The 11624-nt window shown below is 58.1% G+C and overlaps 1 protein-coding gene and 1 long non-coding RNA gene across 2 annotated transcripts; both read left to right on the forward strand.

The window, feature by feature from the left end:
- On the forward strand, positions 1-3424 carry LOC130705585 (uncharacterized). The gene is made up of 3 exons (XR_009005863.1): positions 1-50; positions 701-769; positions 2019-3424. It is a non-coding gene; the product is annotated as an uncharacterized LOC130705585 (long non-coding RNA).
- A 247-nt stretch (positions 3425-3671) lies between these two features.
- Positions 3672-10300, forward strand: LOC103004255 (uncharacterized). Its single transcript, XM_028167638.2, has 6 exons — positions 3672-3677; positions 4318-4399; positions 6688-6805; positions 7282-7370; positions 9238-9396; positions 9724-10300. Exons 1-6 carry the CDS (start codon positions 3672-3674, stop codon positions 10002-10004), a joined length of 735 nt encoding a protein of 244 aa, XP_028023439.2. The 3' UTR covers positions 10005-10300.
- The last annotated feature ends 1324 nt before the right edge of the window (positions 10301-11624 follow it).

Consider the following 11624-nt stretch of genomic DNA (forward strand, 5'->3'; position numbering starts at 1 on the left):
CTCGGATCATGAGAAAGGTCACTTGGGAGTGGGCAAGTCATCGTTCCCTGGTGAGTAACCAACTCTGTCCCCTCGGAGAACAGGAATCCAGCAAGGAGATGACAGTAAAGCAAAACTATCCACAGCTTATTGTTAAATTTAGAAATAATTTCTTTTTGGTATTTTATGTACTTGCAATATTTAAGAGAATTTGGTGTATTAGAGTGTCCGACAGAGTAGCCCTGGGCTTCTACTTTCAAATTATAAATAATTGATTCAGGTTTGTAATTTTAAGCTGAATGACATAAGATAACTTTACTAAGTGTGAACAGTATTGGAATTTGAAGAGAATTTAAAGATTTTTCTATATTTATCAATTTAATTCATTGGAATTATAAGGGTTATTTAACAAGTACTTGGGGAGGTTTGTTTCATCAGAATATGGAAATATTTTAAGAGGAAATACAATTTATTCCCTTATTAATGTCTGAAATGTTTACAAGCATTTAATTACTCTCCCTCCTTTAAAAATTATGGTTGCAATTTTATTTTCTTAATTTTTATTCTACTTATTTATTGAAAAAATATTTATTTATTTGGCTGCATCAGATCTTTTGCTGCGGCCTGTGCGTGGGCCCTTTGTTGAGGGCTTCTCTCTAGTTGTGGTGCGCGGGCTCTAGAGTGCACGGGCTTAGTTGCCCTGAGGCATGTGGGATCTTAGTTTCCCGACTAGGAATCAAACCCGCGTCCCCTGCATTAGAAGGCGGATTCTTAACCACTGCGCCACCAGGTAAGTCCCATGGTTGCAATTTTAAAGTCAGGAAAATGATGGTAAGGTTTCTGCGTGTTACTCAAGAGCTTAAGGAAGAGCTGGATTTTTTTTTTTTTTTTTTTTTTTTTTTTTAAAGATTTATTTTTTTATTGATTAATTGATTGATTGATTGCTATGTTGGGTCTTCGTTTCTGTGCTAGGGCTTTCTCTAGTTGTGGCAAGTGGGGGCCACTCTTCATCGCGGTGCGGGGACCGCTCTTCATCGCGGTGCGCGGGCCTTTCACTATCGCGGCCCCTCCCGTTGCGGGGCACAGGCTCCAGACGCTCAGGCTCAGTAATTGTGGCTCACGGGCCCAGCCGCTCCGCGGCATGTGGGATCTTCCCAGACCAGGGCTCGAACCCGTGTCCCCTGCATTATTGGCAGGCAGATTCTCAACCACTGCGCCACCAGGGAAGCCCGGAAGAGCTGGATTTTAACTTTTTAAGGACATGTTTAACTTTTTAAGGTCTTTTTAAGGACAAGACGCCTGGGCTGTAGCAGCTGTGGTGTGCAGTGGGGGTGGATGGGGATTAAAACAAAGTATCTTGTACAAAAAGTTAATGCATGTAAGAACAGCTGGACAAAAGCTCTTTCTGTGTCTCAATACTTTAGAAAATGGTGAGGAGATTGCTGTTTCTCCAAATGTCTGTCTCTGACCCTTCTGTCTCCAAGTGAACCTGTCTGTATCAGTTAGCTACAGCTGCATAACAAACCACCCCAACACTTGGAGCTTAAATAATCAGTGCTGACTATTGTTCACATCTCTTTGGTCAGCAGTGGATCAGGTAGGGGAGCCTGCAGGCCAGGCTGTGTCCCCCCTACCCTTGGGGGTTGGCTGGTTGTAAGCTGGGCACCTCAGCCTCCTCCACAGGCCAGTCTGAGCTGTTCTCAGGGCAGAAGCAGGGTGAGGAGAGAGACAGAGAGAAAGAGAGACAGAGAGAAAGCACAGATCACCCAGGCTGCTCTGGACTTGCATCCTTCACCCCAGATCCAAAGGGTCAGGGGCAGGAGTCCACCTTTGTGGGATGCTTGCAACACCAGCTTGCAAACGAGGCAATGAGGGGAGAGGAGAAAGGCCATGTTCTGTGGCCTCTGAGAAGCCCTCAGTTTTTAAGGGACTCCCCTTTTTGTGCTGGCAGCAAGTCATCATTGTTGTTTAGAGAGAGTTTCCTCTCTGTTCCCTGGGTTTCGTGTGGTCTGCATGGAGTTTCTGACGCAATTATACAGGTATCGCTCCCTCTGCCATCCAGCACAAACTTCACCTTGCTGGGACTCCTTTGGACTGGAGCTGGGACTCCTCCTACACAGACGCTTTCTGCTGCAGCTGCATGCCTGCAGACTGTGGGCCCTGAGGGCGGCCGGTCTAGACTTCTGGGAAGCTCTGTGTGGGTTTCTTTTTGCATAAACCGAGCATTTGAGGCATTGATCCTGACCTCATGATGTGAAAGGTGAGGTTTGGAATTTTTAGAAACACTGAAATCATGGCAGTACACCCGCACATCTTCCAGGGTCTTGGGTCTTAAAAAGAGTGTGGTATTATGGGATGCCAAGATACAGGGGTCCCGTAAAGCGGGGTTGCCTTGCCTGGGCCGAGCCTGCTGGTCAGCGGAGCCCCATCCTGTCGCTGTTTCTCCCCTGAGAAGCCCTGCCCAGTGCCTTCCCAAGGCCCCAGGGACGAGGCCGCCACTCCCCGCAAAGGCCGCACGCTCTCGCCTGCTGTGGCGGCTCTGACCTTGATCCCACAACACTGTGGTGTACCAGAGCGTCTGAGAGCGCTTTTTACTCTCGGACTCAAACACAACCATGTCTTGAGCTTGTCTGGGCAGGTGGGGGTGCAGCGTCCATCTCTTCCAGGGCTCCCCACTCCGCGGTGTTGCAGAAGCCTCCAGGCCCTTCCTAACTCAGAGCTGGGGCCACACGTGCCGCTCCCCTCTGTCCCGACGGGCCCTTGGGTGCTGACTGGGGGTCTCGCTGCTTCGGGGGCATCTCAGGACCCCCGTAACCAGCACGGCAGAGACCCAGGCCCATCCACCCACTCCTCTGCCCTTCCTCCTCCTCACTGGGATGCCCTGAGCTTCTCAGAGCACCAGAAACATGGATGCTGTCTGTGCACGTGCGTGTGTGTGCTGTGTCTGCATGCGAGTGTGTGGGGCTGCATTTGTGTGTGTACATGTGCATGTGCTGTGCATGTGTGTGTGTGCATACAGTACACCCATGTGTATACGTTCATGTGGGCGCATGCACACACATGTGTGTACGTGGGCATTTGAGTGTGGCCACAGATGTATCCACGTGTGTGTGAATGTGCGCACACTCTGCGTAAATACGCATGTTCGCATGTGTGTGCCCGTTGTACCTGTGAGTGTGCATACGTGTGTGTGCGCGTGTGGACGCCCAGGCTATGAGTGAGAGCTGACACCTGCCTTAACCTCAGGGGCCTCTGTTTGCTCCTAGTAGCCGTGACCCTGAGCTCACGGCAGTCGACAGGCTCACGTGAATCACCGTGCAGAGGATTTCCTGGGGGCGAAGGTGGGCTGGCCATCCTGGTCCTCTCCCACGCGCATAGGCGGGGCTGGAGTGCCAGGCCCGGGACCTGGGGCCTAGGGACCAGAGAGCTGGGGCCATGGGGTGGTCCTGGGAACAAGGGGCTATGGGGCTGGGGGTTGGAGGTCGGGGGAATGGGGCGCTGGGGGACAAGGGGTGGGGTGGAGGTCAGGAAGCTGGGGGGCCGGGGTGGCAGGAGGCCTGCAGGGGTGCTGACCCCACGCCCCCAGTGAGCCGGGCGTCGGGGAGGGGCGGGGGTGAGCTCAGTCTCAGATGCGCAGTCCTGGCTGGAGCCCCGGCCGGTGTCCTGCTGCAGCCCCGCTCAGGAGCGACGGCATGGTGGTCAGAAATGGCCCAGCTTTTGCCGTCAGGACAGATAAACAGTCGGCCTGCTGTTTACTTTTGCCGAGACCACCAGCCCTTCTCCTCAGAGTGGGGGGAGTCGCCTGTGACGTGATGAAAGAAGCTCTTCGTCTGCCTGGGACAGCGAGTCCTGCGGGTCGCCCGCGGGACCTGGCGTCCTGGGGGGGCCGTCGGGGCGGAGCCTGAGACCTGAAACCTCCGAGTTGGGCTTGGTGTCGGCCGGGCCCGGGTGCCAGGGAAGGGGTGTTGGGCCGCCGGGGGCCTCTGGTGGTGTGGGCGGCCCTGGACACTGGATGCTGGGGTCAGGCCTTGAACGCAGAGCCCATATTGGCGAGGGCTTGGGGAAGCACCCAGGAGGGGGACGGCTGGAAGGACGGCTGACCATGGGGGTGCGGGGCCGGGGGTTGCGTTCCAGGAGAGACCCGGCAACAGGCAGAAAGGAGGCCACGGGGCGACCCCACGAGCCTGCAGCGGGAGCCTCTCGCTCACCTGTCCCGCCCCACCTGGGCTCCCGGCCCCGCCCACAGCTGCTTTGGGGATGAAGTCTTAGGGGTGTGAGGGTGGTGCTGGGCCCCCCCTGCCAGAGTCCACCCCAGCTCCTCCTCCTCCCTGTCACCAGTCGCCTCCCTCCCAGGAGCCCCAGGCCAACAGCCCCCACACCGAGACGCTGCAGAGGGAAGAGCGCCCGACTGGGCCAGCAGGTGACTCGGGGCCTGCGCCTCAGTCTCTGCCTGGGCTGTGGGCGGAGGGTGACTGGTGACCCTGATGCCTGTGTGGCGGTCCCTGTCCAGAGGGGAGTGGCCTCTGGAGAGAGGGGCCCCCACCCGAGCAAGCCTCACCTCGGATCACCGCGTCGCCCCTCTGTGCCTCAGTTTCCTTCCCGATAAAACAGTCTAACGATGCCCCCTCGTGGCTGAGGGGGGTCAGGGACACTGTCCCCCTGGGACAGCTCAGGGACGCCCTGCTCACGGTGAGCCCTCGGCAGATGCAGACCGTGGTCAGCACTGGCCTTGGGGGGCCGCGTCTGCAGCTCTGTTCAGCCGAAGGGGGTCTGCCTTCTGGGCCCCATGGTCCAAGGCCTGAGCCCCATTAAGGTGGCCACCCGCTTCCTGCCCAGGTCATTGCACACAGGCTCCAGCAGAGGGGGGCCGCGCTCCATGCACAGCTCCGTCCTCCCGGCGGAGGCGGCCTGTCGTGTATGCAGGAGGCTGGGTGGAGAGTGGACCCTCGATGCACAAAGGCCACCTGCAGGGACTGGGAGCTGGGGCCTCGGACCTGGTGTCCGAGATGTCACTGTGAATGGGTTGGGGGGGATGGGGGTGAGGGGCTGCTGGCCGCACGCCCTCCTGGCTGGCCTGCCCTCTGAGCGTCCACCCTTGGCCTTGGGGAGCTTGGTCAGGTAGACGGTGCACAGAGAGGTGTTTGGGCCACCCCAGGCTGCTCCCCGGCACGGGAGCGGAGACCCAGGCAGGCGGGTCAGGGGCTTAATCAGGGCCACACAGCCTGCAGCTCCTATGGGTCTTGGACTGGAGACTGAGTTGGCCGCCACTTCCAGGCTCTAACCCTGGGGGTGGTCCAGGGATGGCAGAGGGGTTCTGACATTTAATACCCACAGAGATGGGTTTTCTGCACCATCCTGTTTGGATCACGGGCTTCTCGGTTCCACCGGAACCAGCGTTGGTGCAACGTGCCTGGGGTGGGGTGGGGGGCGGGTCCTCCCCCGCTGTGGCCTGCTCCGCGTGGTCCGCGAGAAGCCACCTGTCCTGGCCGGGGACTGAGTGGACAGAGGCCTAGAGGGGGCCCCTCAGACCAGGAAGGAGGGCAGCCAGGCCGTCTGCCGAGAAGCTGGCACCATTAGGGCAGAAGAGCCCATGTGGCTGGCGGGGTTCTGAGGCCGAGGGGACACTGGCTCGGGACCTGCCTCTGGCCTCGGGGAGTGACAGCCTCCACCCGCTGCGATAAGCCTAGATTGAAGCAAGCTGTCTTTCAAAGCTGGCCCGGATGCCCTGAAATGAGCAAAACCCAGCACCCCTCCCCCAGGCAGGGTTGACAGGGTGGGGCTGGGACTTTCGGAAATCGTCACAGCAACTGCCTTAAAAGCAGCAGAGACCCCGCTGCTGGGAATCCGTGCAGAGGCAATAATGCGGGACAGGAAGGGGGCACTGAGGACCTGGATGTCCCCCACAGGGCTGTTTATGACGCCCCCCAAATGCCCACCACTGGAGGAACGGCTGAAGAATCGCTACGTAATCATGGGATTCTACTCAGCTAACAAAATGAGTTATATTAAGAGGAAAAAAAGCCAGACTGCGTGTATTATTTTCCTGTGGCCACTGTAACAAATTACCACAAACCTAGTGCTTTAAAACAACACACATTTATTATCTTAGAATTGGGGGGGGGCAGTCAGAGTCCTAAAGGTGTGGATGAAACTGGGTCCCTCCTGGAGGCTCCGGGGAGCATCTGTTCCCGGCATTTCCAGCTTCTAGAGGCGCCTGCATCCCTGGCTGAGGCCCCGCTCTCCATCTTCAAAGCCAGCAGTGCAGCATCTCCCGATCTCTCTCGATCTCTCTCTGCCTCTGCTTCCATGCTCACATCTCCCTCTGTGACTCTCACCTTCCTGCCTCCCTCTCATAAGGACCCTGGTGATCACATTAGGCCCATCCGGTTAATCCAGGAGGACCCCCCCATCTCAAGGTCCTTAAGTTCATCCCATCTGTCAAATCCTGTCGCCAGGGTGATGGTTAATTTTATGTGCCAGCTTGGCTGGGCTTTGGGGTGCCCAGACATTGGGCCAAACATGAATCCAGGGGTATCTACGAGCGTGTGTCTGGATGAGATTAGTATTTCAGGAAGCAGACTGGGTGCAGCTGGCTGCCCTCCTTAACATGGGTGGCCCCCGCCAGTCCGCTGAGGCCCAAATAGAACAGAAAGGCTGACCCTCCCCTGGGGAGAGGGAACTCCTGTTCCTCCTGGCCTTCGACCTGAGACTCTGAACTGACACATCGCTCTTCCTGGGTCTCAAACCTGCTGGCCTTTGGACCAGAACTTACACCATCGCTCTGCCGGGTCTCCAGCTTGCTGACCTTGGGACTTCGCATCATCGAGTGAGCAAATTCCTTACGATAAACTCTTCCCGCGTACACATCCCATTGGCTCGGTTTTCCTAGAGAAGCCCGACTCGTACACCATGTGAGGTGACGTAGTCACAGGTTCCGGGGCTGAGGACATGGCGTCTTTGGGGGCCGTTGTTGAGCTGACCACATGGGACGCGATCATCATGATTATGTCGGAAAATGCCGGAACCAGGCCGGCGGTGCTCATTTCTGGGTGCTGGGGCTGCACTTGACTGTCTCCCTTCTTTTGATGTTTCTGGGGTTTTTGGTCTTTCTGTCTTCATGGGAAGACTAGCTGCAGGTGGGGCATCCCAGCCAAGGGAGAGGCAAATGCTGGGGCCCTGTGGGACGGCCTTGGGTGTGGGGCTGCCCCTGGGACCACCCACCTCCCTGTGAGCCATGGCTGGGTCTCCTGCTGGGTGTGTGTCGGGACCCTCTGAAATCACCGTGGTTCATTCTTCCTGCAGAGTGTGCCTGCGAGCATGGGGAAGAGGAGACGGGCGATTATGCTGCCCCAAAGGGTCCCTGGGAGAGGAAGCCCGGAGCGCCCCCTGGGGTGAGTGGCTCACGCTGCGTCTGAGCCCCGGGTCAGGGGCCAGGAGCGTGTGTGGTGGAGCCTCCCCTGGGGGGGGGGACGTCTTTGGTCACAGGGTGACTCCACCTGTGGGGGACATGCGCGTGGTAACCAGCCACTGTGCGGGGGCAGCTCGGCCTCCCTGGCCTGCCCTCTGCGGCCCAGTGCAGACCAGGCGGCTTAAAAGGAGCTGGATTCTTTCGCAGTCCTGGAGACTGGATGGCTGAGGTCGGTGTCTCAGGGCTGGTTCCTTCTCTGGCCTCTCTCCTTGGTGTCCCTGTGTCCTTATAGCCTGTAACTGGAATTGCTTCTTCTTCGGGGTCACGTGCCAACAGGTGGAGGCCGGATGGGCAGTGGTGGGCACTTGCCAAGCGGTTAAGTGAAAACACTTCTGCGGAATTCCCAGTACTTCTGGGGCCAGAATGATTCCGTTGACCGCTTCGTGCCAGCCCTCATGTTCTCTGAGATTCCCCGACTCCAGGGCCAGCTTTTCCTCTGTAAGCCCCCCTTCCTGTGGCCTTGGGTAGAGAAGTTCTCTGCCCTGTGATGCCACGGGCTGCGTCTGGGGGGAGCGAGGCGGGCAGGCTCGCTGCGCTGACCTGAGCGTGTGCCTGCGTGTCCAGGAAATTTACAAAGTCCAGACCCCAAGGAGCAGAACAGGAACTCAGCCAGACGCCACTTCCAAGCCCTTCAGGGCTGGGTAAGGGACATACCAGGGTGTCCCGAGGCTTGGGCCACAAGTCCATGAGAACAGGGTGCGTGGGGACCACACGGTCACAGGTGACAGGATGGCACTGGCTTCCAGGCAGCAGGTGGGTGGGCTTCTCTCCCGGGTGCGGCCCGTCCTCACGCCGGGGGAGTCCCGCTCCCTGAGCTGAAGCCGCCACCACGCGCCCGCTAACAAGCCTGGAGTTTAGAGCATGCCCCTGCTTCCCCTAACCCTGTCCTAGCGGGACTGCTGAGGGTTCTGAGGAAAGCTTCTCCTGACCCTCAGTTACCCAGGCTGTCCACACTGCCTGGAGGCCATCGCATGGTTGGCTGTGGTTTAGGCGGTGTAGACTGGACTTGTGGGCGTCCCCCTCTTAGGTCAGCTGGGGAGACCTTGGTCCCATCCTCGAGGAGCTGTGTGGGGAGGGGCCGGGGTTGTGGACACAGGCCTGAGCTGAGGGTGAGATGGTGGAGATCTAATGGGCTAGGCCCCAACTGGCCAGAAGGGTGGTCTGAGCTTTGGGGCGGTGGAGGCGGGGTCCCTAGCTGGAGCTCCGTTAAGGCAAGTAAACTGCCCCCAGGTAAGTCTGTCTGCTGGTGACCCTCACCCTGTCCCCTGCTGGGCCACCTGTGGTGTGAGTGGGGTCCAGCTAGGGGACAGTCACACCTTTCCCTGCCCTGGGGGGCTGGGGTCGCAGCCGCGTACCTGACCTCTGCCCGGCGTGACTGACGTACTTCCACGCTGGGGAAGCCGTATTCCTGACCGTCCCCCGTGTGCAGGCTGGCTGGGGGGTGCCAGGTCCCAGGCCTGGCCTCTAGGTGAGTCAGCGGGCTGCGGGCGGGCCCCAGAGCCCCCAAGAAGGAGGCACGGACCTCCCACCTCTTGTTCCCTCTGGGAGCACCCACCTTCACTCTGGTTGGGCGGGATGAGGGCAAAAAGGATGCCCTCATGAAGGTTCCCACCTCCCCAAGTGGACGAAGGGGCATTGTGACACGGCCGGCTCTGGAAGAGGGGGTGTGGGAGAGGAGGTGGGAGGGAGAGGGAAGAGGAGGGGGGGGAGAGGGAGGGGAAGCGGGAGCGGAGAGGGAGGAACCCGTAGGGCTCAGAGTCCCGTGACCTGCCTGCTCCCCTCCCTCACAGCGTCTGTCGAGCCTCCCGTGAGCCGGGCCCTGGAACAGAAGTGCTTTCTCCAGTCTGGCCGTGTTCGTCCAGGCTTCCCTGGCCCGAAGGCAAGGACAGCCCTGCTCGGTCCACCCTCCTCTGCCCCCCCGATGGACCCTGAGAACGTCACTACTTGGGGTCTGTGAGAAGGGGCCCAGGTGGCCCAAAGTGCCGGAATGGTGGCTCTGGGGACCCTGTAAGGGACGTGCCTTCAGGGCAGTGAGGACTCTGAGGCCCCGGGTTGGGGGGGGAGTCATGTGAGGTCACCCATGGGGTCACTGGGGCCTGAGCCTGGATCCCGCTTCTCCCCCCGTGGAGCGTGGGAGTGAGATCTTCTGTACCATTGGCTGGTCTCTCTCCCGCCACCCGGGCCAGCCCCGGTCCCTGGGGGCCAGAGGAGGCCTGCGGGCAGGGGTCCGCTTCCCGGGCTGGCACCGTCACCGGGGTGCTCCTCTTAACCAACAGCACGTGTGCGTCCCGGCCGGCTTCCTGCGCAGTGTGGATGTGCCCAGAGGACCGATATTTTCTGGCGACAGAAGAATTTGGCCCCTTTCCTCATGTGCCTGCCACGGGGGTCCCCAGCCTGGCAGCGAGGATCTTGGCATCTGAGTTTAGCAGACACAGCCAGGGGGGCACGGGGGCGGCCTGTGGGCGGGGTGCATCCAGATTTGGGTGGAAATGCCGGGGTGGGAACGGTGGCGTGGACGGAGAGGTGCCTGGTGCAGGGGCCATTAACCACCAGGTAACAGATTTGATTAATTTTGTGCTTGGAGGGTTTTTTTTTTTTTCTTTTCCCAAAGAATCAGAGAAAACAAAATATTTTTCTAATTAAATAAATCTACGGTGCACGGTAATGGAGGCCGTCTGTTGGTCTGTGACAGGGCGGGGGAGACGTGGAATAATGATTTTATTTTTTCATTAAATAGAATTATAGGCAGTTACCCAAAGCAATGCTGAGCCTAATTGAGAGAAACCCATTTCTTCTTAATTTACTTTCACGGTTTTGGATGATAAAAGAGTGTGTTCGTTGGAAAATTAAATAAAAAACACACCACGAGGACAGGGGTCTCTTTAGGTGCATTATTTGGTCCTTCCAGCTTTTAGTAATGGTCAGCAGGCCCAGGTGAGAAAGGGGGGGCCTCGGGCCTCGGGCCTCGGGGGTTCTGCTTGGGGGTTTCGGGGTTGGCGGAGGTTTGGGGGCATAGAGACCTCGAGACCACCAGGCTCTGCGGGGTCCCGGCTCCCCTCCGTGGGACGCACAGCACACGCTGTCCTGCAAGGCACAGACCTCCCAGTGTCCGTCCCAGGTCCCCTCGCCTCTGACTTCCATGGGGTCTGGGCCCCCCTCCCAAATCCGTTCTGCCCATCAGAATCCTTGAGAACTTGGCCGGCCCGGAAGTACGAGGCCATCGAGATCACTTGGTCTTGTACCTGGGTCTGTGCACAGCTTGCTCGGCATGACCCCTGCCCCGCCCCCTAGGAGGGCTCCCACCTCCAGGGTCTGTGCTGACCAGGTACCTCGACCACCTTCTGCGCTCGCTCAACAATATTCCACTTCCTTCAGGAACCTCCCCCCCCCCCCGCCCCCCGCCCAGCCCCTTCCCATTGCTCATCCTGCTGTGCCCAGCTCCTGGGGCACCACCCCACCAACATGGGCATCGAATGAGGATGTGGCTCTTTGGACCCGTATTGAGCTCCTACTGCCTACAGGAGAGCCCTGCGAAGTCTGGGGGGTGGCGTTGGACAGCCTGCCTTGGTGGCCAAGGGCACCCAGCGCCGTGCTTCTGAGCTTTCTGCGATGCCAGGAACATCCTGTATTCGCCCTGCCCGCAAGGGTGGCCACAGCCCCGTGTGGCAGATGAGCATTTGAGATGCAGCGAGTGTGACTCTGGAGCTGGATTTTAAATTGTATTTATTTTAATTAATTTAAATTGAAATCACCACAGACAGCTAGTGGCTACTGTATCACACGGGAGCCTTTGAAATTCCGGCGACGTCCTCCTGCTTTAGATACAATCTTTGACACAGAGAGGCGGTCCCAGGTCTCTGTGACACACGTTCCCCCTTCCCTGTTTTGGGGGCAAATAGCATTTCTTGGGTGAGAGGTATATACAGTCAGACAAGCATGAGGATATTTATTTTTAATTGAATTGTATTTTTAAAAACATAATGCAAAGTTCAGAATGTACAACAGTCTCCAGTGAGAAGCAAGTTTCCTCCAGCCCCCACCTGGCTGCCAGCCATCCCTGTCCCTACCTGAGCCACCCCATCTGCTTCTCTCTAACCCCTCGAGTCGCAAGGAAGGGGTGCGGGTGCCCGTGGAGGACCGCTACATCCTGGATGCCAGCTACTGAGCTGCCAGCGAC

The sequence above is a fragment of the Balaenoptera acutorostrata genome, chromosome 1, assembly GCF_949987535.1.
Source record: "Balaenoptera acutorostrata chromosome 1, mBalAcu1.1, whole genome shotgun sequence".
NCBI classification, from domain to species: Eukaryota; Metazoa; Chordata; class Mammalia; order Artiodactyla; family Balaenopteridae; genus Balaenoptera; species Balaenoptera acutorostrata.

Coding starts and splice junctions, on each gene's coding strand:
- LOC103004255 (XM_028167638.2), top strand. Junction 6,806..7,281: donor TTGGGACTTCGCATCATCGA/GTGAGCAAATTC, acceptor TTCTTCCTGCAG/AGTGTGCCTGCGAGCATGGG. Junction 7,371..9,237: donor AGCCCGGAGCGCCCCCTGGG/GTGAGTGGCTCA, acceptor CCTCCCTCACAG/CGTCTGTCGAGCCTCCCGTG.